This window comes from Chenopodium album, chromosome 8, assembly GCF_948465745.1.
Source record: "Chenopodium album chromosome 8, dcCheAlbu1.1, whole genome shotgun sequence".
Classification (NCBI taxonomy): domain Eukaryota; kingdom Viridiplantae; phylum Streptophyta; class Magnoliopsida; order Caryophyllales; family Amaranthaceae; genus Chenopodium; species Chenopodium album.
In genome coordinates this window covers 6,160,131-6,185,981 of record NC_137841.1, presented here as the reverse complement: position 1 = coordinate 6,185,981, position 25,851 = coordinate 6,160,131, and the positions used below count along the sequence as shown (strand labels likewise).

The 25,851-nt window shown below is 31.0% G+C and overlaps 3 protein-coding genes across 7 annotated transcripts; 2 read left to right on the top strand and 1 right to left on the bottom strand.

The window, feature by feature from the left end:
* Positions 1 to 316: 316 nt before the first annotated feature.
* Positions 317 to 8,196, bottom strand: LOC145555739 (uncharacterized). 2 transcript variants are annotated; one of them, XM_081617470.1, is made up of 8 exons: positions 8,089 to 8,196; positions 7,187 to 7,689; positions 7,012 to 7,093; positions 6,567 to 6,920; positions 3,652 to 3,743; positions 2,688 to 2,719; positions 2,517 to 2,584; positions 317 to 645 (listed from the first exon to the last, which is right to left on the bottom strand). In XM_081617470.1, the coding sequence occupies exons 1-8, from the start codon at positions 8,104 to 8,106 to the stop codon at positions 460 to 462; spliced, it is 1,335 nt and encodes a 444-aa protein (XP_081473596.1). In that variant the 5' UTR covers positions 8,107 to 8,196; the 3' UTR covers positions 317 to 459. The 2 variants fall into 2 exon arrangements, with proteins under 2 accessions (XP_081473596.1, XP_081473595.1); XM_081617469.1 differs by having other exon boundaries at positions 317 to 648; positions 8,089 to 8,194.
* Positions 8,197 to 8,825: 629 nt separating this feature from the next.
* LOC145555738 (uncharacterized) lies at positions 8,826 to 15,670 on the top strand. Its single transcript, XM_081617468.1, has 7 exons — positions 8,826 to 9,399; positions 9,519 to 9,567; positions 10,177 to 10,292; positions 10,384 to 10,472; positions 11,643 to 11,716; positions 12,571 to 12,838; positions 14,697 to 15,670. The coding sequence occupies exons 5-7, from the start codon at positions 11,644 to 11,646 to the stop codon at positions 14,926 to 14,928; spliced, it is 573 nt and encodes a 190-aa protein (XP_081473594.1). The 5' UTR covers positions 8,826 to 9,399; positions 9,519 to 9,567; positions 10,177 to 10,292; positions 10,384 to 10,472; position 11,643; the 3' UTR covers positions 14,929 to 15,670.
* A 2,178-nt stretch (positions 15,671 to 17,848) lies between these two features.
* On the top strand, positions 17,849 to 21,164 carry LOC145555737 (uncharacterized). Of its 4 annotated transcripts, none has more exons than XM_081617466.1 (6): positions 17,849 to 18,042; positions 18,628 to 18,805; positions 18,895 to 19,014; positions 19,117 to 19,342; positions 20,234 to 20,425; positions 20,520 to 21,162. In XM_081617466.1, exons 1-5 carry the CDS (start codon positions 18,038 to 18,040, stop codon positions 20,272 to 20,274), a joined length of 570 nt encoding a protein of 189 aa, XP_081473592.1. In that variant the 5' UTR covers positions 17,849 to 18,037; the 3' UTR covers positions 20,275 to 20,425; positions 20,520 to 21,162. The 4 variants fall into 4 exon arrangements, with proteins under 4 accessions (XP_081473592.1, XP_081473593.1, XP_081473590.1 ...); XM_081617467.1 differs by lacking the exon at positions 17,849 to 18,042 and adding an exon at positions 18,081 to 18,497 and having other exon boundaries at positions 20,520 to 21,164; XM_081617464.1 differs by lacking the exon at positions 17,849 to 18,042 and having other exon boundaries at positions 18,504 to 18,805; positions 20,520 to 21,161.
* Positions 21,165 to 25,851: the final 4,687 nt, after the last annotated feature.

Here is a 25,851-nt window from a genome sequence, read left to right as displayed (position 1 = left end):
AGTTTTTTGGTTTTTTGTATTTTAAAAGTGTATAATATATGTAATATAATGAATCCAAAATTAGTCAAATTTATTAAAATCATGCTAATTTTGAAAACTGACAACAGAAAAGTGAAAACACCTTTTTCTTGTTTACTGTTTTTGGTTTTTTGTTTTCAAAAAAACTGAAAACTGAAAACAAAAAACAATGCCAAACAAGCCCTAAACTAATAATTACAACAAATAATTCACACATTGAACTATCATGCGCAATGCTCACGATAAGACTACTAGTAAACATAAACACAAGCATTACATCATGTGTCTAAAAACCAAAATCTTTCAAAGGAATCCAAAATTATAACAAAATATAGGCAGGGTTTTTGTTAATTTTATTTATTGAGAAAACCGGAGCTAGATAAATGAGATAAGGGATCCAAGAAAATCCATGGTCTTGTAAGCTTCTTCGCAAATTCGTACCTACTTAATACTCCTCTTGGCAAACCACATTAGAGGAGCACATACTTTAGCTAACGCTAAAACATTATGCGATGATGGCTTCACTTGTGGGGATTTCCATAGATGATTTTCCATAGGATTAAGGATGCGAATTGTACGATATTGAGCACATGACAAGGACAGAGAATTGGAAGTACTTGTCACAAGCTTCTGAACCAAAAAATTAATTAATGCAACATCAACATATAGTACATACAAACCTATAATGTAAATCTAACGATTATTTTACCATATACCCCTAAGTTTTTTGTTTATTTACCATATACCCTTAAAAAAATTTCAAATTCACCATATATTCTTGAGTTGTTATAAAAATTCACCATATACCCCTAATAACAACAAGAAGATGAGTGAAAAAAGGAAATTTCCGGTGGTTTTGAGGGTGGAAAAAAGAAATATGGGTGGTTTCGGGGTAGGGGAATATATTTAGAGTGGTCCCTAATGACTGACGAAGTTAATAATCATTAGTCATCAAAGATATATGGTGTATTTACTATTTTTGTGAAAACTCGGGTATATGGTGAAAAAACCGTATTGTTTGCATTAAACTTCCACGTATTAAATTTGAAAAACTAGGAAAACTATTCGAATGCACCTAAAAGATGGGTAATAATATAGAGTGAACCGTAAGATGCCACTTAGATAAACACGAGTAAAACCAACAAGATCAAGTGTATAACATACTTTACAAGAAATACAAAAACCGACAATAAACCAAAAATAGAAAAAAATATTAAGTGGGTCAAGTCTCAAGTCACTCAAGTGATATTACTTTTTTGGAATCACTATCGAATATTACAATATATTTTAAGAAAATGACCAAAATTTCACAGTTTGGGTGAGGTCAAATGAAATCCCTATTCATAAACTAGCTTTGACGGTCATTTTTCAATGTATAAAAAATAAATTTCTATCATGAAATATATTGTTAAATACGTAAATATTAAGATAAAATTTTATAATATCAACTTTTTAATATTTTTTTTAAATAATATTTGGTCATATATATTTAAGGTCAAACTAATGTATTGGAATGTGTGCCGAATTTAACCGTGTCAATAATTTAGGAACATAGGAAGTATATATACATTTCTTCTGTTTTTTAATACTAGCAAAACACACTTACGATATTTTAAAAAACAGTGAGTCTACATGATTTAATACTTTGAGAAAAATTAGATAGTTGTTGGAATTTTTATTCTATTTTTTTTAGAATTTTACAACTAATAGCTAGTAAACAACAACTTTACCAAACACTCATACTTAATTAATTATTTCCACAACTAACAGCTACACATACAGCTAAAAGCTACTACCACATCTAATAACTCTATACCTATATTTTGCCACACCCTTAAAATGGGGGGTGATTATTGTTAGAAATATATTTTAATGCGCCATTAGACTAAATTAAGGGTAATAGTACAACTTACAAAAAAAAAATCAATTATAGTGTGTTGCAAATATTAATACATGGAGGAAATGTTGCAACTTTGAATGGTGATTAGTGATGGTGGTGAATTGAGTGGTTTGAATGGTGGTGGTGGCTTTTTTAGAAGTGGTGGTGCTTTGGGTGGTTCGAATGGTGTTGTTTTGGGGCGGTGGTGAATGATTAGGTAATTTTAGATTAAAGAGGTGGTGGTGTTTAGTTGGTGTCTTTAGATTTAGGTGGTGGTGCTTTATATTTGGGTGATGGTGGTGGTTGGTTAGTGTGTGGAGTGGGTGGTAGTCGCCGGTGTGGTGTTGCGAATCTTGTGATGGTGGCAAACTGATGGAAGATAATGGAGGGGGTGGTGATAGGAAGCATTAACCAAACTTCGATTTTTTAAATCACATGCCTTCCCTCAATGTATACTAAATTACATTGCATTGGAATTTGTGCACACAAAAAGTGTCGCAACTAAGAAAAACAGAGAATATATAGTAATAAAACAAGAAATTACTATTATTAAAAACGAGAAGAATAATAATAAAAAGCATTTTAGCTATTTTAGTAAAAAAAAAGTTGGAATCTTTACCCCAAGAAAAGAACATAAGATTGGACCAGATCGTTGTGGCTCCACATAACATTTTCGCTCCGGAAGCACTGTATGACATCAAAAGCCCTTTTACCACTTAACATCATGTCATCTATTCCATATACGGAATTCAATTAAAATCTTAGTTCAATTGTCATCAAAACTACATACCTTTAGCCTCTGAGGTAAGCTTGGGCAGCAAACTTCACCAATCGAATCAGGATATCATGTTCACAAACAGATTAAGTGATATATTAAAATGTAAATTACAAGGAGATGCTTCTATTAGAATTTTTATAATATAATAAAATTTAATAAAAACTACAAGGAGATGCTTCAATATATAAATATATATAATGAGAGCCAAGGCTAAAAGAGAACTATGAACTAATCTAGGCCCTTAGACCATGTTAATCGGACAGTCAAAAGATTCCCGTGTCATGAATGACATTTTCGTGATATTTCAACTTTACAAAATAATTTTCAGCTTTTTTTCTAATAAGTAAATGAAAAATTAGTAAAAGTAAATAAAATCAGTCATAAATAATGAAATTGCCTTTAAAAAAATGGAAAAAACTTTGAAAAGCTGCAAAATTACGAAAATGCCATTAATGAGGGCGGTTGAAACGTGAGCCATTAGATAGAGCGCGATCAACGACTGAGATTGGTTCTTAGTTTTCATATATATATATATATATATATATATGCAATTCTCAAGTAACTACAGATGAAAGCACCCAAATCTCAAATTACCCATTCATACAAAAGCTCTCAAGAATTAACTGCACTGCAATTATTCGACAATGTTCTTTTCATTTTACATCTCTAATGAAATTGCTTGTCAACTCAAGGATTTCATCATACCATAACCTACCCAAATTATTGGGCATAATTTCAGAAGTACTTCTCAATTCCTATACTAGCATTTTAGTTAACAGGGGAGGATGCAAATTGTATGACTACACACACTTTGTCATGTATCTTTCAATGACAAGATATTCATGTGACCATTTTTGCCAAAATTAAAGGGTTACAATAGCACAAACAAATTACTCAGTCAACCAAATAGGAGTAAAAAACAGACTGCTCAACCAAATGTTAGTGCACATGTAATATAGCATCAAACTCTCTTTACCACTGTGTGTTGGCACCACCGGGCTTCAAGCCAAGTCCCGCATAAGTAAGCTCAGATGTAATGTGGAATGACAGCTCATACATCGGTACACTCTTGAAAAGAGATGGAAAATAAATGTCAATAAAAAAACAATGCAAAGGGAAAAAGGGAGAAAAACAAAACAGAAATAAAGGTAAGAGACGTTGAAGTTCCTATCTCATTACTCCAAACATATTAGAAGAGCTTTTATCACAAAGTTTAGGTTTCTGAAAGCACTAAAACTAGTCTCTAGTACTCACAACCACTTCCAAGTGACTAGATTATATAGTAGATAACTCCAATTGTCATTCAATTTCTTCTTCATCTTTAAGAGTTCCTCTTTTATTTTTAGAAATGGGTTGCTGCAATGGCTTCCACGTTACAAGTAGACATTTGATACTTATCCACGTTAAAGGTATTATCCATGTCATTATCCATGTGGCACCTAGTCATAAATCTCATTATGACATAAGAGTGACATGTCGTCAACATCTTTTCCTTTTGAGATTTAAGAATATTGTAGATTTTTCATATAAAATCTTCAATTAAAAGCAAAATTATAAAATGAGGGTGTATCATTTAAGAAGATTTGGTCATGTAAGATGAAGACCAAGTACCGCATCAATAAGGAGGCTTGAAGAGTGGCAAATAGAGAAGGTGAGAGATAGAATACGAAAGCAAGCTTGGATGAGGGTGGTTGAAAGCGATAAATGTCAAAGAAGAATGGAGAAAGGATCTATGTATATGACTCATGCAATAATGTCTATATGACCTTAATATAAACTCCCTCCGTTTTTAAATACTTGCTCCACTTTTTATTTCCGGCCGTTTTTAAATACTTGTTTCATTTCCTTATTTGGAAATGGAACAAGTATTGTTGTTGTTGTTGTAACATCTTTGATAAAATACTAAATTTGCTATGTTACTCGGACTTGGCTAAAAGGCCGCCAAACCTATGCTGACACAAATCACACAACAAGACGCGGATTTGGACACCCACAAAATTCGTGTGTTGGATTCGGTAAGAACCCTAAACCTACAAAATTCTACGCCATAGTTATGAAAAAAGAAAGGGATGCTTTACCATTTCTTGTTTTTCTCTCTCTTACTACACTCTCTTTTTATTCACGTGACTTTTAAAAACATAAAATTTCCTTTGATGTCTATTAGGCTAGTAGTGTGGTTGACAGCTTGTATTTTTTTTCCTTTTTTTTTCCAATTGAGTTGTTGACCACAATTTCCTTTTCAATTCTCATTTTCCTTTTCCTTTGGCCACAGGATAATCTAATCGATCTTCTTACCTCTTTTAATTCTTTTTTTCACACAAATTTACAATATTTGTTGGCTCTGTTTCTAGTCAAGTAGGCTTTTACATTGGTTTTTATAACTACTTGGCTTTAGCACCTACTTAACAATTTTAATAATAGCAAGGGTTTTGTGCTAAATATTTAGCTTGGATTTAAATGTAATTAAAAAAAACCCTATTTACCGCTATCGTATTTCACTAAACATTTTATCATAGGCCAAAAAATTATACTTCCTCTGTTTTGTATATTTTTTTTTTTTTATACTTTGACAAAAAAAATGTGAGAGCTTTTTAATCATGTGCCACAACTAAAAAAATCGGAGGAAGTATGAAACCTCAAGCCACCGCTCTGAAAATTTTCCCGAATTACATATCTTAATCAAACTTTCTTCCCTAATCATATGTTCATCTCTTCTTATCTATACTAGTTCCTAACGTGCTAGTATGTCATACAATAAGGAGGCATATACTAATGGTGGCAACTTAGATGATTGTTAGTGGCATATTAATCATGGTGATTCCTCATATGAGTATGATAGTATACTACATTACTACTTCCTCCATTTATTTTTTTAGGGAAAATGTTTGGGAACTACCCTCTTGATTAGTTATTTTGTCAACAACTACTCGCTTAAAAATTTTATAAAAAAACCTACAGCTCAAATTTAAAAAGTTTGAGTAGCACTACCTTTTTGTTTTCCGACAACAAAATCCACGGAGTCGGACCAACTTTCATTTTTCCTTTCAAAATTTAAGCCTAACTCGCTGGATTTTGTTGAATAATTACAAAATTAGGGTTCTTTGTTGAAATAGAAATTGGGGGTTTTGCAAAATTGAGGAAAAATTGTGGTTTTTCTTTGTAATTGGCCAATTTAGGGTTATGAATACATTGTTTTTGACTTCTAATTTGTGGGAAAATTGGGGGTTTTGCAAATTTGGGATAAACTTTGTCATTCCGTCACCAAAAGGGGTAGTGTCACTCAAACTTTTTAAATAGTTGTTGACAAATTGACCTATTAGACTCACAAATTTTCCTTTTTTTTTTATTTTAGTTTTATTTTTATTTTTTGCAACAAATGACATTTTCAAGATTTACAATTATTTGCAACAAATGTTTGATTTCCTCATATGTTAAGATTAGGCCTATGAGAAACCTGTTATACCCCTACCTTAAAACATAAACATAGGTTAGTGGTAATAATCTAACTTACTAAGAAACCAAACTAAATCTGACCTACTAAGATCTAAGTAATTACTAACACCAACAACCACCACCAAATTATTCTACCAACAGCCACCACCCTCCCCAACCTGACCAGCAAACCCTTACGCTTACCATTACCTATGCTGCCACCCCCTTCTCCACTCCCATCACCCCACCAGCAAACCATCACCCTTGCTGCCATCAATCACCATTGCAACCACTAAAACCCGCATAAACTACCACTGCCAAAAACCACACAGACCACTGAAAACCACCTCAAAACAATTTAACATCGAGTAGCATAATAGCAAATGGTTGGAGGAGGATTTAAACAAAAAAAAACAACAGATATAAAGAAGATAAATACGAAATACTGAGAAGGTTTACCTCAGCCCTTGAGTGATAATAGCGCTCAAGGACACCTCTAGTCATCGACATAGTTTTGACCACATACCATGCTATCGTCAAATTCTCCACCACCCTTTCCATTATGATCTTTTCGCAAGTGAAACCACATATCTCATGCAGGTATGATGCATTTCTTAACCCCCGAGATATGTGTTGCCCAACTGGGGTAGTCTCTAGGCCCCCCTCAGCAGACGAGACCATGAGCTTATCCCAAGCAACCAACATTAATACAGCATATTTTCGGGCAGAACCATGATTCATCAAAGCAATGCAAAGATCCTCGACTTTATGACTATGTGACGCCAGCAGTCTGATAGTATCAAGGGGTTCCTTCTGCCAAGCATAGGACTAAGTCAAAGCAGGAACTTTATTTTCAAGAGTGGTAAGTTAAAGACTGGAAAGAACAATAAAAGTTGATGATCACCAATTCCGGCAAGCAGAAAAAGTAGAAAAGCTTGAGGATGGAATTTTCAGCAGTGCAACCTTGTTCAAAATATTTAAGCTTACTGTGACATTGAAAACACAAACCTAAGAGTAAATCTCCTAAAAGTCAAATAAAGAAACCATGAAACAGGAAGGTTTGGGAACGAGGCACGCACTTGAATGCACTGAGCGCAGTACTAAGTGGGGTTCCGAAACCATTAGCATCAAGCTTAAGCTGAGTATCAGCTCCATGATCTAAAAGAACCTTAGTCATGCCATAAGATAAGTTATGAGCCGCCATGTGCAACGGGGACATTACCGTATCATAAACCGAATTTATATCCACATCGAGTCCAGATTCAAGCAATGCAGTAGCACAAGCAACAGCAGAATGCTGGCAGATCAACTCTAAAACCTTATCTGGAGGATATTTCTGCACCAACTCACGGTTGGCTATCAGGAAAGAGGCAAACTGATCCTTGTCGTCGATACCAGCAAGCCTTTTGATTTCAGTCAATAAGTTGTAATATGGAACAAGGAAAGCAGCCTCTTCTACTTCAAGTAATTTAGGAATAAGATCAAATGTATCAGCCCATTCCAAAAGAGTACTTGGGGAGTGGTCAAACCCAAGATTGAACTTGATATCTTCAAATTGGCTTTCAGGACTCATAAAATATTCCTGTTCACACAAGACCCCCAACATCACATCACATCACCATCAAATTATACTACTTCGGTCAAATCTTTCTTTGAAATAAATGAAAATTATTAATTACAAATTTTACTACTTGATTACACTTGTAATTTCATAGTTCAAATTGTTCAATCCTAAGATTAAAGGGTTGGGCAGTACATTAGCAACCAAATATGATTCAATTATCTCATAATTTTAGGGATATTTGATTCAATAATGAAATTAGGCTCATAATTTTGGTTATGATGTTTCATAATCTTAGAATTTAGAAGCAATAGTTGAGATTTTCGAACCCTACACTAACAATTAAATTAGATTAAATCAAAGATAAACCCTAGATTGTGAAATTGGTATGATGATACAAAAAAACAAACAACAACTTACCCCAGTATTTTCTTCCATGGGGGATACAAGTATTAGAAGGCCCTCTCAACCTGAGAACGTTGAGTGCGCTCCAATGGATTACTGAGAGAGAGGTAGGGTTTGTAAAAAAAAAAAAAAAACATTTATAAATGGATTAGATCAGTCGTATAAATAAATGGGGCGGGTCTTATAAAGATTTAAAATAAACCTTTTAAATAATCATTTTGGTCCAATTCAACTTATGATCAAATTTAACTAGTGAGAGTTAAATTTCTGAATATTTAGAATGATTTGTCTCTGCTTTCATACATAAAAATACAAAGCTATGCATTCTTATTCTTTATGTGCTATGGTCAATTTCTCAGTCATTAGCTTGTAACTAATGTCACTTTAGACAAAGTATTGATTAAGCTTGTTGGCTTTCTGACATAGTACCATATGGTTATTTGTAATTGGATGTCCTACTTTTGTTTTATTAAATTAAAAGTTTACAAAACTTTGCTCAATCAATTCGTCAATCAGCTGCGCTATTTTGATCTGGTAGTGAATTTAAATCCCTACCCTTTTTCTATTTTTCTCTGTTAATCAATAGGGTTCTTTCGTTTTCTTGTTGTTTGATTGATTTTGATGCTTTTTTTCTTTGTTGGGTTTTAATCAGAATTGCTAAGATTCCCTTTTGTTTTTGTTTTTGTATTTGATGTTAATTGGTTAATCAGCTTCTTTAATCAGTTGAAATTCGAGCATCATCAATTAGTTTGATTTTATTGGGAATAAAGATTGACTCTTTGTAATTTTTGTTGTTATTTTATTGGAAGATTGATTAAATTGATTGTTTTGTTAGTGATTACTGATAGATTGTTTAATTGATGATGTTTGGTATCTGGAAATTGAAGTGATTCTATTGATGAAAATGGGTTGATTTTTATTTTATTTTTTTTTGGTTGTTTTGGAATGATTTTACATTTGCTTATTTAAGTGGGATTGTTGGATAAAGTGTATAAGTGTGTAATTTGATTGTTAAGGATTGGTTTGGACCAATTGGTGGGATAAAATGTTAAAATCTGATGAAATGTACTTGTTTGTGGTATATGGTGGTTGTGTTAATTGGCAGCTGAGCGCCAAAGATGGCCCTGAGGATTGACATTCTGGCCACCACCCCAACTCGGACAATCTCCGCTGTAACGTCTACATTATGGGAGGATCTAGCCAACAGTGCTAGCAAGGACTGCTCTAGAGAGACGATTAACAGGAAGAAGATCAGTGTGCTGAAAAGATGATCAGAGGGGCTTTTGTGGAACTTTACAGGGGTCTTGGCCTTATAAAAACTTACTGGTATATATATATGAACTTATGAAGTTTGTTTTTATTTCTTGCTTCATTGCCTTATTTCCATATAGCCGGTGCATATTGCAATGCTATCCAAATGCTAATTGTGGTCTACCATTTGACAGTTTGCTGAATTTGGTAGCATTCACAAAGATTCTGAAGAAGTTCGACAAGGTATACCACTGATCATTGTCCTAATTTTCTTAAGTGGTCTCTTTCTTTTATACTAATTGACCAGATTTTATTAAGCGATCTTTCTTAGGTGGTTCTCTCTCTCCTAAACTAATGGCCTTGATTTTCTTAAGTGATCTCTCTCTCTCTCTCTCTCTCTCTCTCTCTCACACACACACACACACACACACACACACACACACACACACAAGCTAATTGCCTTAAATTTTTTTGTATCAAGTTTAAATTTATCTAGATCATAATATCCATATTTTCTTTTTATTATTTCTTATTAAGAACAAAGTAGCTAGGGCAATATGAGTCTCACATGGCGTTCATTCTTCCTGGATTGTTCCGAGTGGTCAATGGAATTAATGTCTTTAATCCCAAATTCTCCGTAGTCTCACCCACTTGAGTTAAGATACATGCTGTTGCATTTCAGTATTTGTTTGCCATAGAAAGAATAGTTTTTCTTGCATTGCTTATTATCGAGTCATTCAGAGCTACATCAGAAGTGTAGCTTTATTTATTATCCCTCTTCTTGCTTAATTTTCTGTAGTACCTTTATGTTTTGCACTCATTTAATGATTCTTTACTGGTGATTACCTGCAGCCGCAAGTGCTCGATGCATTGAGAGGCGGACCTGTGCAACTCCTACTGTCATTGTCATTGGTGGTGGTATCTCTGGAGTTGCTGCTGCTCGCTTTCTCACAAATGCGTCATTCAAGGTAACTTATTCTGTGCTTATTCTGTCATGTGTTTATTCTGGTGTCCTCCCTCAATTCTTTTGCTTACGGAGTTTCCTGATATTTTTTTCAGGTGATTCTGTTGGAATCACGCGATAGACTTCATGGCCGAATTCATACTGATTACTCTTTTGGCTGTCCTGTTGATTTGGGGGCTTCATGGTTAGCTCCTTTTCTCCTTCACTCTTCAGAGTCTAACCTATTGTGCACTGCCCATAGCATAAGCATATGGAGTATAATTATTGCTATGGATTATGGTTTTTGTTGTGTTTAATATAACTTAGGCATATGAAGCATAAATTCTTTTTAATTTTTTTTTTCTTGATTTATGTTAGCACAATTTTAGAATTCATATATTTGAGCAAACTTCATCTGTTAGATTGGAATTATGCAATGTGAAAGTGTGATCATGATCTTGTATGTTACTGTGGATAAAAATGCTTTTACTAAGCTATTATAAAATGTGATTATGTGAATTGATATCTGAGCACAGTGCTACTAGGTGATAATGACCTTCATCTTGTTTGATACTTGAATTTATAGCTAAGAATGTTATTCCGTTGCTCAATGTGCTTGAGATTTTGTTACTTCAAATGGCAGGTACAATTGTTAATTTTTTCCTCTTTTTTCCCGTCATTTCCTAATAATTACCTCTTATTTATCTGGATTTTCTTCATTTTCCATCTCTCATTTTCTATCCTATTTCTTTCATCCGAGTTTTTTAAAGACTTTGATTTAAGGTTCGATCTTAACTTTTTGATATCGATATTGTTTGATTGATCATCTTTGTTTCAATTTTATGCTGCTGATTCCTGTCAGAAATTAATGTTCTAACATCAAATTAATTTCAACTGATAATTTTTGGACACGGTATAGTTATGTGTTCTTATCCAAACAAGGCTTTTGGTACAGATATTTGTGTTGATATTAGTTTACAGTTGAGTTATTTATAACAATTAAATTAAAAATAAAAGTTGGAACACAATTTTTTGTATGTGGCTGGCCACACCATAACGGGCTCAAATCTTTCAGGCCCAAAAAAATAACGGAGCTTGAGTAAAAAAATAACGGGCCCAATACATTCCCCGTTATTTTTTATGTAACCGTTTAATTTGAAATTCCAGGTTTTTGTTCTTCCCACTTCCCCAAACCGCCATTATTAGAAGAGTAGTCTAATCAACCGCCATAATTACAGTTTTTCCCCTAGTTTCTCTTTCTTTTTCATTTTCTATCGTATTTTTACAATTTCTCTCTCTAATTCTTCGTTTTTTCTCTCTAAATTCTTCGTTTTTTCTCTCTAAATTTTTCGTTTTTTCTCTCTAAATTATTCAGAATGGTTAAGTTGAAAGTCATCAATTCTAAAGGAAGGAAAGGATCGTCTACATGTAAACAGATTAATGAAACAGGTAAATTTTAAATTTTAATTTCTAGTTTTTCACCAATTTTTGTCATTGTTTTTCTTTTTTATTGTTCTGATTGTTGTTTTTCGAGTGTTTTGATGTAAATTATATGTATTTTGTTTAATTTTTACATCATTGTTGTTTTTGATACTGTTTAAAATTAGATTTTAGTGTTTAATCTAACGTTTGATTCGAATTTCATCAATTTTTGTGTTTATTTTTAATTAGTGTTTTTTAGGGTTACTGGTTTGATGTTAGGGATTTTATTGTTTATGTTTTTAATTTTTAGGGTTACTGGTTGTAAATGATTAAGTTTGTTCGATTTTGTCGAATTTAGTGATACTTGTTTCTAGTTTGATTAGGGATATTATTTAGGTTTGTATTTGTTTATGATTACCTTTTACTGTTACTTGTATGTATTTATTGTTAGGGTTACTTGTAATTTTTTTCTATTTTTTCCATTTTTTTGAATTTAGGGTTACTTGTTTGATTAGTGATTTTATTTAGGTTGCTATTTGTTTATGATTACCTTTACTGTTACTTGAATGTATATCATTTTTACTAGTAATCTATTATTTCAATTGCTTAATTTTGTTTGTTGATTTGTACGGCTGTAACTTGTAATTATATCGTATTACTGGTATTCTGTTCTTTAAATTTCTTAATTGTTTTTGTTGAGTTTAATTGCTTTTTTATGTTTGTGTATCATATTTACTGTTTTTTTTTTTATTTTAAAATTGAATTTTATTTGTTGAGTACTTAATTTTGTTAAGAGTTTATTGATGTTTAAGTGTTACCTGTATGTGTATTTTGGCTAGTTTATTGGTGTTTTAATTTTGTTTATTTTTAATATGATATAGAGCCAGAGCAAGAATTGAATGCTGAGAATTTGAGTACTGGTAATGTTGGATCTAAGCAAGAATTGAATACTGGTGCAAAGGATGTTAATGTAGATGATGTAAATGCTGAGGCAAATGCAGAGGGTCTTGTAGTTGATGTAAATGCTGAGGTGAATGCAGAGGAGGATTTTAAAGCTGATATGAAACCAAAAGGTATTAGACCACGTAAAGGTCGTAGAGTTGCTGGAATTTCTAGTCAAGTTGTTAAAGATGCTAAAGTTGAAGAGGGGTAAGTAATATTACTGAATTTATGTAATTATTGTTCTTTTGTATATGTTATTTGTTATGTAAATTACTTGTTTGATATAAGTGATATAATTATATTTATATTGGTTACATGTAATTGATGAAGGGGTTACTTGTAAGCAATAAGTGGTTTACTTGTTAGTGTTAAGGGGGTTACTTGTAAGGGATATAGTGGTTACTTGTTATACAGGGGTAATTATATTTGTTGATGATTATATTTATATTGGTTACATGTAATTGATGAAGGGGTTACTTGTAAGCAATAAGGGGTTTACTTGTTAGTGTTAAGGGGGTTACTTGTAAGGGATATAGTGGTTACTTGTTAGTGTAGGGATATAGTGGTTACTTGTTGATGATTATAGGTTACTGATTTTTATATTAGTGTTACTTGTTGAATGGCTGCTTGTTTGATGATTATGGGTTACTTTAAGAGATTTTTATATGGGTGTTACTTATTTGGTTATTATTGATTACTGGTTTTTATATGATAGTTACTTATTTATGGGTTATTATATGGGTGTTACTTATTTGATTATTATTGATTACTGGTTTTTATATGGGTGTTACTTGTTTGGTTATTATTGATTACTGGTTTTTATATGAATGTTACTTGTTTATGGGTTATTATATGTGTGTTACTTGTTTGGTTATTATTGATTACTGGTTTTTATATGAATGATACTTGTTTATGGGTTATTATGTGAGTGTTACTTCTTTGGTTATTATATCTTAGGAAAAATTGCCCGCAATAATCCCACCTTTGGCCCATCCGCTGAAAATAATCCCACCTTTCGATTATTTTTTAATAATCCGACCTTTATACCTCTTCCGCTTTAAATGGTCCCAACCGGTCACCTAACTTGTTATTACAAGTTACTAGACACGTGCCACTATAGGATTGGTCAAAAAATTAAAAAAAAATTTAAAAAATTATAAAAAAAAAAAAAAAAAAAAATCTAAAAAATCCTAAAACCAGAATCCGGCAGCCCCAGCCACCGGCTTTCCGGCCACCATCTCCTTCCCCTCCCCGAATCCGACCACCAAATCCCTTCCCCTTCCCGATTCCGGCCACTCCCTCCAAGTTTTCAGCCGACCCGACTCCAAACCACCAAATAGCAGTGCCACTACTACTCCTTCGCAAACGCGCAGCCCCGGCCACAGACGCAAATCCGCCCAGGCCACAAACACGCTACTGCTACTGACCTCCCCCATCCCCCGATTCTGCCCAGCCAAACTCTCCCGTCCCTCGATTCCCCGACGTCGAATTCCCCTGCCTGATTCATCCCGTTTTCTGGGATTTATTGATTTAGTTTGGTGAGTTTTCGAATGGTTGAGTCTATTGATTTATGGGGTTAGGTTGGCTGCGTGGGTGGGTGGGTGGGATTCCAGTCAACCCGATCTCCGAGGCGGTGGTTTCGGGTCTAGGGGGGTGCTGGTTGTAGGGTTTGGGTTTGGGTGGTGGTGGGGATGGTGGTGGCTTAGGTGATGGTGTTTTTTTTTTATTTTTTATTTTTTTACTTTTTTTTTAACTTCTTTTTTTTTGTTTTTATTATTTTTATTTATTTTTTGACGAATCAAGTCGCTACACGTGTCAATTAAACTTAAAAAAATAAAAATTACCTACTCAACCGGTTCCTGGTAAAATGGGACCATTAAAAAAGATAAGGGGGTAAAGGTGGGATTATTTAAAAATAATCCAAAGGTGGGATTATTTTTAGCGGATGGGCCAAAGGTGGGATTATTGCGGGCAATTTTTCCTATATCTTACTTGTATTAGGTTTACTTGTAAAATTTTCTTTTAATGTTTTCCTTTAATAATGTTAATTTTTCTTTTGTTTTAGGGATGATGTTATCGTTCTACGATGTAGACCTAATGGTGTTATGGACTTATTTAAAAATTTAACTAAAGATCAAATGAAAGCTGTTAAAGACATAGGATTTGGTAGCTTATCATTGATCAAGTTAGAAACATTTCCAACAGAAATGATTAGATGGCTATGCGGTTGTTTTGATACAACAACTTGTCAGTTTAAATCTTCCTCCCGGTCAGAGTTATCAGCTTACTGCAGCTGATGTGCATGATGTGTTCATGATACCTATGGGAAAAACAGAGGTTCCTACTTCCCTTAAAAGACAGAATTCTGATTTGAAGTTTGCTTGGAGATCGATGTATGGGACTAAAAATCTGGATATTTCAGTACCTCTTTTATGGAATAAGATGATAAATGATGATGGGATGAAAAAAGGCAATGATGATTTTAAAAGATGCTTTGTCATGTTTGTAATGGTTACACTACTTGCTCCTACATCAAATAGATCTGCTGACTTCAAACTGGTTTTGGCTTTGGAGAATGTTAAAGAAATCCATAATTTCAACTGGTGTAAGTATGTGTTAAATGATTTGTGTGAGAAATTATCAAGTTGTTCACTAAGACAAAAATATTTTCCTGGATGTGTTTTGTTGCTGCAAATATGTTATTTTCATAGGCTACAAGTGGAAGGGAGTGTACTTGATTGTTCATTGCCTTTAATTCAGCATTGGACTGAAGAAACTTTTAGGGATAGGTTGGACAAGGAAAATGGAAAGTATGGTGATGGTGAGTTAGATGAAAATACATATCCTGTAACTGTAGTTGATGATGCAGAAGTTGAAGTTGATGATGTAGAAGTTGATGATACAGATTATTCTAAGAAGCTGCAAAAGAAAGAAAGAAAGAAAGTCACTTGTCTCTAAGAAAAAAGAAGAGGAAGAAGAAAAGAAAAAGGAAAAAAATAAAGAGTTGGTTGTTGAGGCTGATAAGAAAAAAGAACAGAAAAAGAAATGAAAAAAAGAAGTTCAAAAAAAGAAAGAAAGAAAGAATGAAAAAATGGAAGAGGAAGAGAAAAAAGAAGAGAAAAAAGTGATAAGAAAAAGAGTGTCAAAAGGAAAAACACTGATGATTTTGAAGCTGAAAATGTTGTTGAAGAAAAACAACAACCAAAGGAAAAAAAGAGAAGGCGTTTGCTAAGGAAAGCTGATTTTTATATTTTAGAAAAAGAGAAGAGATCTTCAGATGGGGTTGATGAGAAAGAAATGAAGAGAAGACGTTTGACTGAAGAAGTTGGACTTGAAGATTTGGATGTTGCTGGTTCATCTCATAATTTAGAAGTTGGTGGTTCTTCTCGTCTTGTTTCTTTTGAAGTTCCTGCTGAAATTCATACAAATGATGAAATTTATCAAATTTCAAAGAATGTGAGTTTTTTTTAACTTTTTTTATTATTATTAATGTTTATTGAATTACTTAAACAAGTGTCAATTGAAGATTGGAATCGGAGTTACTTGCAATTTTTTTTAAGTGTCAGTTAGAGTTACTTGTATATGTATGATTTTATTTGGTGTTACTTTTATTTGGAGTTACTTGTAATTGTTTAGTGTTACTTGTATTTAGAGTTACTTGTATTTTGGATTTTCTTGTATGTTGTTATTGGGGTTATTTGTATTTTCTATTAATATTACTTTTATATGTATTAATATTATTTTGAGTTACTTGTTTATATAGTTACCTTGACTTTGTTTATGTTACTTGTGTAATATTGTGTGTTATAGTTAATTATTAGTTGAATGGATGGATTACTTGTATTGGATACTAGTTTTTCTGAAATTTATATAATTTATTGATTTTTTTTATAAATTATTTGTATTGGTTACTTTTATGTATAGTTACTGGTTTTTATTAATTAAAGTGGTATTATTTGTTTTAATTTTTGTTACTTGTATGTATAGTTACTTGTTTTATGAATTATAGAGGTATTAATTGTTTTAATTTGTGATTCAATTTTATTTGTAGGATATGGAAAAGAATTACATGCTAATGCAAAGGGACATGAATTTGAGCGTTATGTTGAGTCAATGAAGCAACAATGGAAAGCTGTTGAAGTTGATTCTCATGTGGGGTCTCAGCTGGATCCAATTTATAATGCTCAGTCATATTGGGATCAAATTGATAAGATTGGGAAACAGAATATTGAAATGAAGAAAGTTCTTGATGAAATGCCAATATTTAATTTGTTTTCATCAACTGATCCTCAAGTTGGTTCATCTGAAAATCAGTTATCTGTTAATGATTTTCAGAACAGTATGAAAAATGTTGGTGGTCAACAAATTCCTGTTGAAGAGGTTTCTTATTTTGATGATTCATTGGATGCTGATCGGGCAAAATCAGTTGTTGAAGATGTTTTACAAAGTATTAATCTAGAAGAGATTAATGATAGTGAACCAACCAATGATGCCAAAGATCTGAATGCTGGAGAAGGAAATGGTGTCACTGCTGATGTGCAAATTGATCCTCATTCAGATGTTCCTGAATCATCATCTATTCTCGTTGAAGAAATATCTACTTTTGCTTATGTTCCTGAAGTTAATCCACTGGCTATAGTTCCCTATAGTCCTATTGTCCTAAGCCAGGACCTTGTTTTAAATAGCAAGTCGGGGTAAGTCAAGATATTTTTCAGAGTCTTGACACATTTGCTACTCTTCCAAGTCAAGATATATCTTCAACTGAGATTGTTTTGTCAAGCCAAGAGATTATTCCAACTGAGATTGTTTTGTCAAGCCAGGAGTTTAATCAATCCACTCAAGATATTTCACAAGAAGTTATTCATCTTTCAACTCAAGATGATACTCAACAAAATCCTGAAGAAGAGATTCATCCTTTAACTCAAAAATATCTTGATGAAATTAGAGAAATAAAGAGAAGTGGTAAATCTGCTGCTTCTCAAAAAAACTTGTCTGACAAAGCTGTTATTTCTTCTGATGGCACCAAAGGGAAGTCTACTCAGAAAAAGAATACTCAGAGGAAGAATACCCAGAAAAAGGCTTCAACACAAGGGAAAGGAAAAAAGAGAGAAAGCAAAGAAGTGTTGACATCATTTGTGGCAGGTTGTACTCCAGAAGAATCAATGAGAATTCTTAGACAAACTTTTGATGAAGCTGGGATGCCTGATGGTGAGGAGATTAATACTTCTTCTGATGATAGTGCCCTACAATATGCTGAATTAATTAGCTGTGATATTAACTGTGGTGCACATGGTGCTTATAAATTACAGTTAATATCAAAATTTATGAGGCTTAACCGCAAGAGAGTTTCTACTATGAGGAGCTTACGGTTGATGGTTGCAGATTATTGTTTTGTTTGGACTGGATATGTCGTAAGTTATTTTATCTTTTGTTTTTTTTAATAATTATTTTGTATAATTTTTGGTTATATAATGTAATGGGATTATTTGTATAGATTACTTATGTTACTTGTTGCACTAGTGTTAGTTATTATAGTTTAGTAAAGTTATTTATTATATTGCACCATGGTTACTTGTTGTAGTGCCTTAGTTTTACTTGTTATAGTGTCTTAAGGTTACTTGTTATAGTGCCTTAAGGTTACTTGTTATAGTTCATTAAGGTTACTTGTTAGAGTACATTAAGGTTACTTGTTATAGTTTATTAAGGTTACTTGTTATAGTACATTAAGGTTACTTGTTATAGTACCTTAAGGTTACTTGTTATAGTTCATTAAGGTTACTTGTTATAGTACTATAGGGTTACTTGTAATAATTAGGGGTTACTTGTACTCCTACTACCCCCTGAATACCTGTAGTTAGTTGAAAAGGTTTTAAAGAATTTAGTAGAATTACTTAGAGTAGTTTAAGTATTCATTATTAATGTTACTTATAAGTTTTATTTGTTACTTGTAAATTTTTGTAAATTTTACTGATTTATTTATTGTTTATGTTGAACAGGGAGATTCTCGTTTATTATAATGAGTTTTACAGTTTACCTAGAGAAGAATTTATGACATTGTTCCAGAAGGAATTGATTTCAAGTCGAATTTTGGATTGTTTTTTTATCCTTCTGAATTATGCTGAGGTTAAACAAGATAATGAAAAACCAAGATTCTTTTTTGGTGGTGAACATATGGTAATTTTTTTTTATCCTGCTAAATTATGTTGAAGTAATTTATTTAATGTTTATATTTTAAAATTTTAATATATGCTTTTTGTATACAGTTGTCTCTTTTGCGTTCTGTATTTAATGGAGAAGGTTGCATATATGAAAATGAAATATTTGGAGCATGGGATATGTGGATTGAATCAGTTCAATGTTGTGAATTGGTAGATGCATTGTTGGTATGCTTTCTTTTTACTATTTTATTTCTTTTTTTTTATATATTTTTGTATAATATACTTAACTTGTGTTGTTTTTTTTTTTTTTTTTTTTTTTTTTTGTAGATATTCATACCAATATACTATGGCAATCATTATTCAGCTGTTTGTATAAATTTTTACACTCAAACTGTTGATTACTTGGACAACCAAACATATTCAATGCAAGTAGAAGTTGAAAATAAGCCAAATTCAAAGAAAGGGAAAGGTGCAAACAAAGAGAGTACTAAAAAATTCAAAATTTCAACAAAATTTGATGAATTTCACACAGATTTTTATACTCTGGTATTTGGTAAGTATAAAATTTTTATTTAAATTAGAAATAGTACTTGATTGCTTGTATTTTACTTGTATTATTCATAGGTTTATTTTATTTATGTCTTATGTAGTTTACTCATAAACTATGTGGTTTACTCATAATTACTTGTATTGGGGATTTTACTTGTTCTGAAGATTACTTGAATTTGTATTTTCAATTACTGTAATTACTTGTATTGATGATTACTTGTTCTGAGGATTACTTGAATGAGAATCTTTATTTAATGATATATGTGTTACTTGTATGGTTAACTCAATGAATATATATAAACTATTGGTATAGAATAACATGTGTTACTTCTATTTTGAATTACTGCATTTAGTTGTATTTGGACTTTAATGAAGGGTTATTGTACTTGGGATTACTTATATAAGTTATTGATAAATATGTATTTAAAAAATATGAGTTTACTTGAATGATTTATTCTATGATTATAGACAGTATAGATATTGAATAACTGGTGTTACTTGTATTGTGAATTACTGCAGTTACTTGTATTGGGGATTTTTATATTAGTGTTACTTGTTGAATGGCTGCTTGTTTGGTTATTATTGATTACTGGTTTTTATATAACTGTAACTAGTTTATGGGTTATTATATGGATGTTACTTGTTTGATTATTATTGATTACCGGTTTTTATACGGGTGTTACTTGTTTGGTTATTATTGATTACTGGTTTTTATACGGGTGTTACTTGTTTGGTTATTATTGATTACTGGTTTTTATATGAGTGTTACTTGTTTATGGGTTATTATATGTGTGTTACTTGTATTGTGAATTACTGCAGTTACTTGTATTGGGGATTTTTTACTTATTTTAGTTTTAACAAACTTGTATTTAATGATATATATTTTTTATTTCAGAGACTTTATATGTCAAAATATTTGGTTTCAAAAGGGCATGATAATGGAGAATTTGTCAAGGATTTCGACATTCGAATGATTCCCCTTGATTCTCAAAAGTGTGCTTCTGAAACTAATGACTGTGGAATTTTTTGTTTGTATCATTGTGCCACATATGAAGGGAAACCTTTTAAATGTAAAAGTTTAACTCAGGTACAATATTTATCTATTTAATTTTTATTTATTTTTATTTTCTATTTTTTTATGAGATACTAATTATTTTTTCTAAATGTATATTGTTTTTTAGGCATTGGAGAGACGTCGTTTTAGAGCAGAAATATGTGCATCACTGGTTTTATGTAATTTGAATTTGTGTCGACCTGATGTTTTAAAAAGTGTGAATGCTTTTTGTGACAACAATGAAGAAATTTATGCTGAAGTTATTCTTAATGAGAAGATTTCAAAAGCTAATAAACTGGTTCAGCAAAGTTTGAAGGCTAAGAGAGCTAGTCTGATTAATAGCAGAAGGAGGAGTTTAAAGATGAAGATGGCTAAACAGGGGAAAAAAGAAGAAGTAGAAGCCAGAGCTAAATAGAAGAGAGAAAAGTAGTCCTGATTGCTGCAACTATAGGTGAAGAGAAAATAGCAAGAATATTAAGGCTGCTGTTACAATAAAGAAGTAAGAAGTTCTGAAAAAAAATCCAGTTAGTAATATGTTGAAAACTTTAGATTTAAAGCTTCAATAGAAAAGTTTGTAATTACATTATTAAAATTACATCATTATTTATATAGTATTACTGTCTTTTATTAATTTTATTTATAATGGTTATTTGAATGAGTTTTTAATCAGTTATTTGATAGTGTTACTAGTATTAGCTATATTGATTATTAGTATTAGATTACTTGTATTGTTTACTTGTAATTGAATAGTATTTACTAGTATTATTAATTTTATTAATATTATTTATTATAATATTATTTATTATAATATTATTTATATAGTGTTACTTGCTCTAATTGTTACTAGTATTAGATTAGCTATATTGATTACTAGTATTAGATTTACTTGTATTGATTATTTGTAAACGAATATTACTTGTATTAAATGTTTACTTGTATTGGTTACATGGTTTTTTGTTTTAGATTTATTATATTATTAATTACTTGTATTTGTGGTTACTTGTTTAGTTACATTGTTTTTTTTTAGTTACTTGTATTTTTGGTTATTTGTTGTTACTTGATATTTGATTACTTGTATTAGTAGTTACTTGTATTTTTTGGTTACTTGTATTAGAAATTACTTGTATTGGTTACTTGTTAGTTGTATTGGATTACTTGTATAAGAAGTTTCTTGTATTTTAGATTACTTGTTTTGGATTACTTGATTATTTTTTTTTTAAATAACTTGAATTATTGATTACTTGTATTATTTTTGGGGGGTTACTTGTTAAAATTTTTATTTTTTTTTATTTTTCATTGGGGTTTTGTTACTTGTTAATTATATTTGTAAAATGACTATTATGTTTGTTTGGTCTTTTTTGTAAAATTAGTGTTACTTGTATTAATTGTTACTAGTATTAGCTTAGCTATATTAATTACTTGTAATGGTTACTTGTATTACTTATATTGATTATATGTATTTCTGGTGTTACTTGTATTCGTTACTTATATTACTGGTATTTATTGTATTAGTAGTCACTTATATTTTTATATACTTGTTTATATTGTATTTTTTTTATTTGTATTTTTTATTTGATTACTTGTTGTGTATTCTTATATTATTGATTACTTGTTACTTGTATTAATAATTTCTTGTATTGGATTTCTTGTATTTATTATTTGTATTAATAATTTCTTGTATTAGTGTTACTTGTAAAATAATATAATAGTGTGATTGCAGTATGTATGAAAAACATAAATAATTTTAAAATTAAGTAATAAAAATATATAATAAAAATCTAATTACTGTAGCTAAGTAATCTAGTATTAAAGTTTGTATCACTTACATTGTGTGGCCATCATACATAACGGGCCTACTCAATTTCAAAAATAACAGACCCATTACATATTCCGTTATTTTAGAATTTGAAACGTTATATTTGAATTTTTTTTTTCCCAAACCGCCATTAATAGAGTTGTCACTTCAAAAACCGCCATTAATATTCACTTTTATTTTCTCTCTCCTCCTGAATATTTTCTCTCTCTTCCTGCAATTTTTTCTCTACTCTCTATATTTTCTCTAAATTGTCTATATATTGTTTCAAAATTATTAAAAATGGTTAAATTGAAGATTATTCATCCTAAGGGAAAGACAAGTAAGTTTAAACCCTAAATTTCATCTTTTCAAGAATTTATCAAGAATTTATCAAGAATTTTGACATTATTTTCATTTTTGCAATTGTTTTTAAGAATTTTGATATTATTTTGCCCTATTTTTTATCGGCATATTTTGCGATTATTTTTTGAGTTTCGTCTTATATTTTCAACTGTTTTGAAGAGTTACTTGTTTAATTTGTTTTTCTATATATTAATTTTTGTTTTTTTTGCAGATTACGTATATGTTTGTTATGGTTATTGTTGTTATTTTTGCGTTTGTTAGGTTATTGTTGTTATTTTTGCGTTTGTTAGGTTTTGGTTTAATTGATTTTTTATTTGTAGCATCATTTATTAAATTTTAATAATTTTGTTACCTGTTGTTATTTGTTATGTAATTAATGGTTACTTGTTACTTATCATTAGTGCAGGATTTTTATTGTTACTTCTTTTTGGATTAATTATAAGATTGTTACTTATTTTGATTATATATAATTGCTAGATATTTTAGGTGTTACTTATTTCTTGTTATAAAGATTTTAGTTGTTACTTGTTTTATAATCAGTTGTTACTTGCTATATAATTATTGATTACTTGTTACTTATTGTGTTTACAGTATTTTTATTGTTACTTGTTTTGATTTTACTTATATGACTGTTAATTGTTTTTTTTTTTTTTTTAATTCAACAGAAAAATTGAATGTTACACAAGATGAAGAAACTAAACAATTTATGGATAAATCAAATGTTGTAGATAATGAGCCTACTGAAGAATTTGAAGCTGGTGAAGTAGTTAGAAATAGTGGTATGTTTATTCTTGATGAAGATAATTTAGAAGAAAATCAGAATCTTGAGAAGGATATGAACCTATCTAAAGATGGTGATGATCTGAATGCTGAAAATTTGAATGATGGCAATGCTAATTCTGATAATGGTAATACTGAAATTCCAAAAGAAATTATTACTGTGGGGGTTGATCAGCCACCTTCTAACAAGGATGATGTTAAACCAGATGTGGATGTTAAACCTTCAATTGTAAATACACGACCTCGTAGAACTCGTAAACCTGCTGCAAGTTCTAGTCAAGTTGTTGAAGTTGTAAAACTTGAAGAGGGGTATGAAATTTCTTCTTTTATTAATTATTTGTTATATATATGTGATTAAGGTGTTTGTTAAATTTATCAAGTTACTTGATAGGTGTTACTTGTAAATGATAAAGGTATTACTAGGTAAGGTGGTGTTGTATAAGAAAATTACTTGTATAAGTATTTTTTTTTTTTTTTGTATGGTTAATTGTTTGTGTTCAAGAATGTAGGTGTTACTTATTTAAAAATGATTCAAGTTGTTAGTTGTTCTTGTAAAGGGTTTTATTAATTATTCTATCAATTCATTGTTACATTTTATTTTTACTTTTTTTGTTTTACGGATGTTGAATTTATTAAAATCGATAGATATTACATTAGGTTATTTGTTATACGAGAGTGATGTAAGGTTTTTTTGTTTAATTGAATACTTATTTGTTTGATATATATTGTAGGTGTTACTTGTTGTATAAAGTGTATAAGTGATTAAGTTGGTGTTTTTTTTTAAGATGTTACTTATTCTGTCAAATTAATGAATACTATATTTCTATTTTTTTTTTTGGTTTTAGGGAAGATGAAATTGTTTTGCATAGTAGACCTTCTGGTATTATGGATTTATTTAAGAAGTTAAGTGAAGATCAAGTTAAAGCTGTAAAAGCTATTGGCTTTGGGAGTTTACAGTACGGAAATGGTTCGTTGGCTCTGCAGTTCTTTTGATGCTGAAAATTGTAAGTTTAACTTACCTTTTGGGCAGAGTTTTCAGTTAACAGCGGCTGATGTTCATGATGTTTTTAAGATACCAATGGGAACAAAAGATGTTCCTATTTCAATTAAAAGACAGAATTCTGACTTGAAAACAAATTGGAGGAACGTATATGGATCTAAATCTCTAGATATTTCAGTTCCTCTTTTGTTGAATAAGATGTTAAATGATAAGGAGATGCGAAAAGGGAATGACGCGTTTAAAAAATGTTTTGTTATGTATGCAATGGTTACTTTACTTGCTCCTACATCAAATCGATCAGCTGACTTCAAATTGGTTTTAGCTTTGGAGGATACTAAGCAAATCAAGAACTTGAATTGGTGTGAATATGTTTTAGATGATTTGTGTGACAAACTGGGGAGTTGTTCTCCTACTCAGAAGTATGTGCCTGGTTGTACTCTGTTGTCACAGATTTGTTATTTTCATAGGATTCTGGTTGAAGGGTTTTCTGTTAATAATATTTTGCCTCTGATTAAGCATTGGAATGATGAATCTTTTAGAGATAGGTTGGTAAAGGAAAATGGACACTATGGTCATGGAACTTTGGATGAGGATACATACCCTGTGTCTGAATTTGTTGCTGTAGATGTGATTGAGAATGTAGAAAAAAAGAAAGACTCTGATGTTAGTGCTGAAAAGAAAAATTTTCAGAAGAAAAAAGATGAAAAAAAAGAAGTAAAACAGAAGGGAAAACAGAAAGAGTCTGTTGAAAAGAAAAAGAAAAAGGAAGTAAAAAAACAGAGTTTGAAAAAGAAAATTGATTTTGATGATGCTGAACAAAAAGAACAGCAAAAGGAAATCAAGAAGAAGTGTTTCTTAAGGAAGGCCAATATTTATATTGGTCAAAATAAGATTGATGATGCAAATGACGATGGACAGAAGACTGATAAGATTGATAATGCAAATGAATATCAGAAAATTATTCAGAAATATAAACTTTCTGATGTGTCTTAAGAAGAGAATGAAAATGACAATGTATTGAAAAGAAAGCGATTGAGTGAGAAGAATATTGAAATTGAAAATATAATTGCAAAATATAAGGCTTCTTTATTTAAAAATGATCCAGATGAAGGTTTTGATGTTAATGATGGAGCTGCTGATGGAGTTGTACATGGAGTAAAATCTGATGATACTGAACAAATATTGGATGTTGAAGTTGTTGATGGATTGGTTTCTATTGGAGCTGATGCTGTTCAAAGTTTGGATATTGCGGGTTCTTCTCGTCTTGTTTCATTTCAAATCCCTTCTGATATTCAAACAAATGAAGAAATTTATCAAGTTGCAAAGAATGTAAGTTTTCTTACTAGTTTTTTATTTGGTTTTTCTTGTTTTTATTAGTTTATTATTTACTATTACTTGTTATAGGTTACTAGTTATAATTTCCCGTTTATTTTAATTATAGGATACTTATTATAGGATATCTATTTATTTTTGTTTTTGTGTTACTTGTTTTAGGTTACTAGTTATAGATTACCTGTTTTA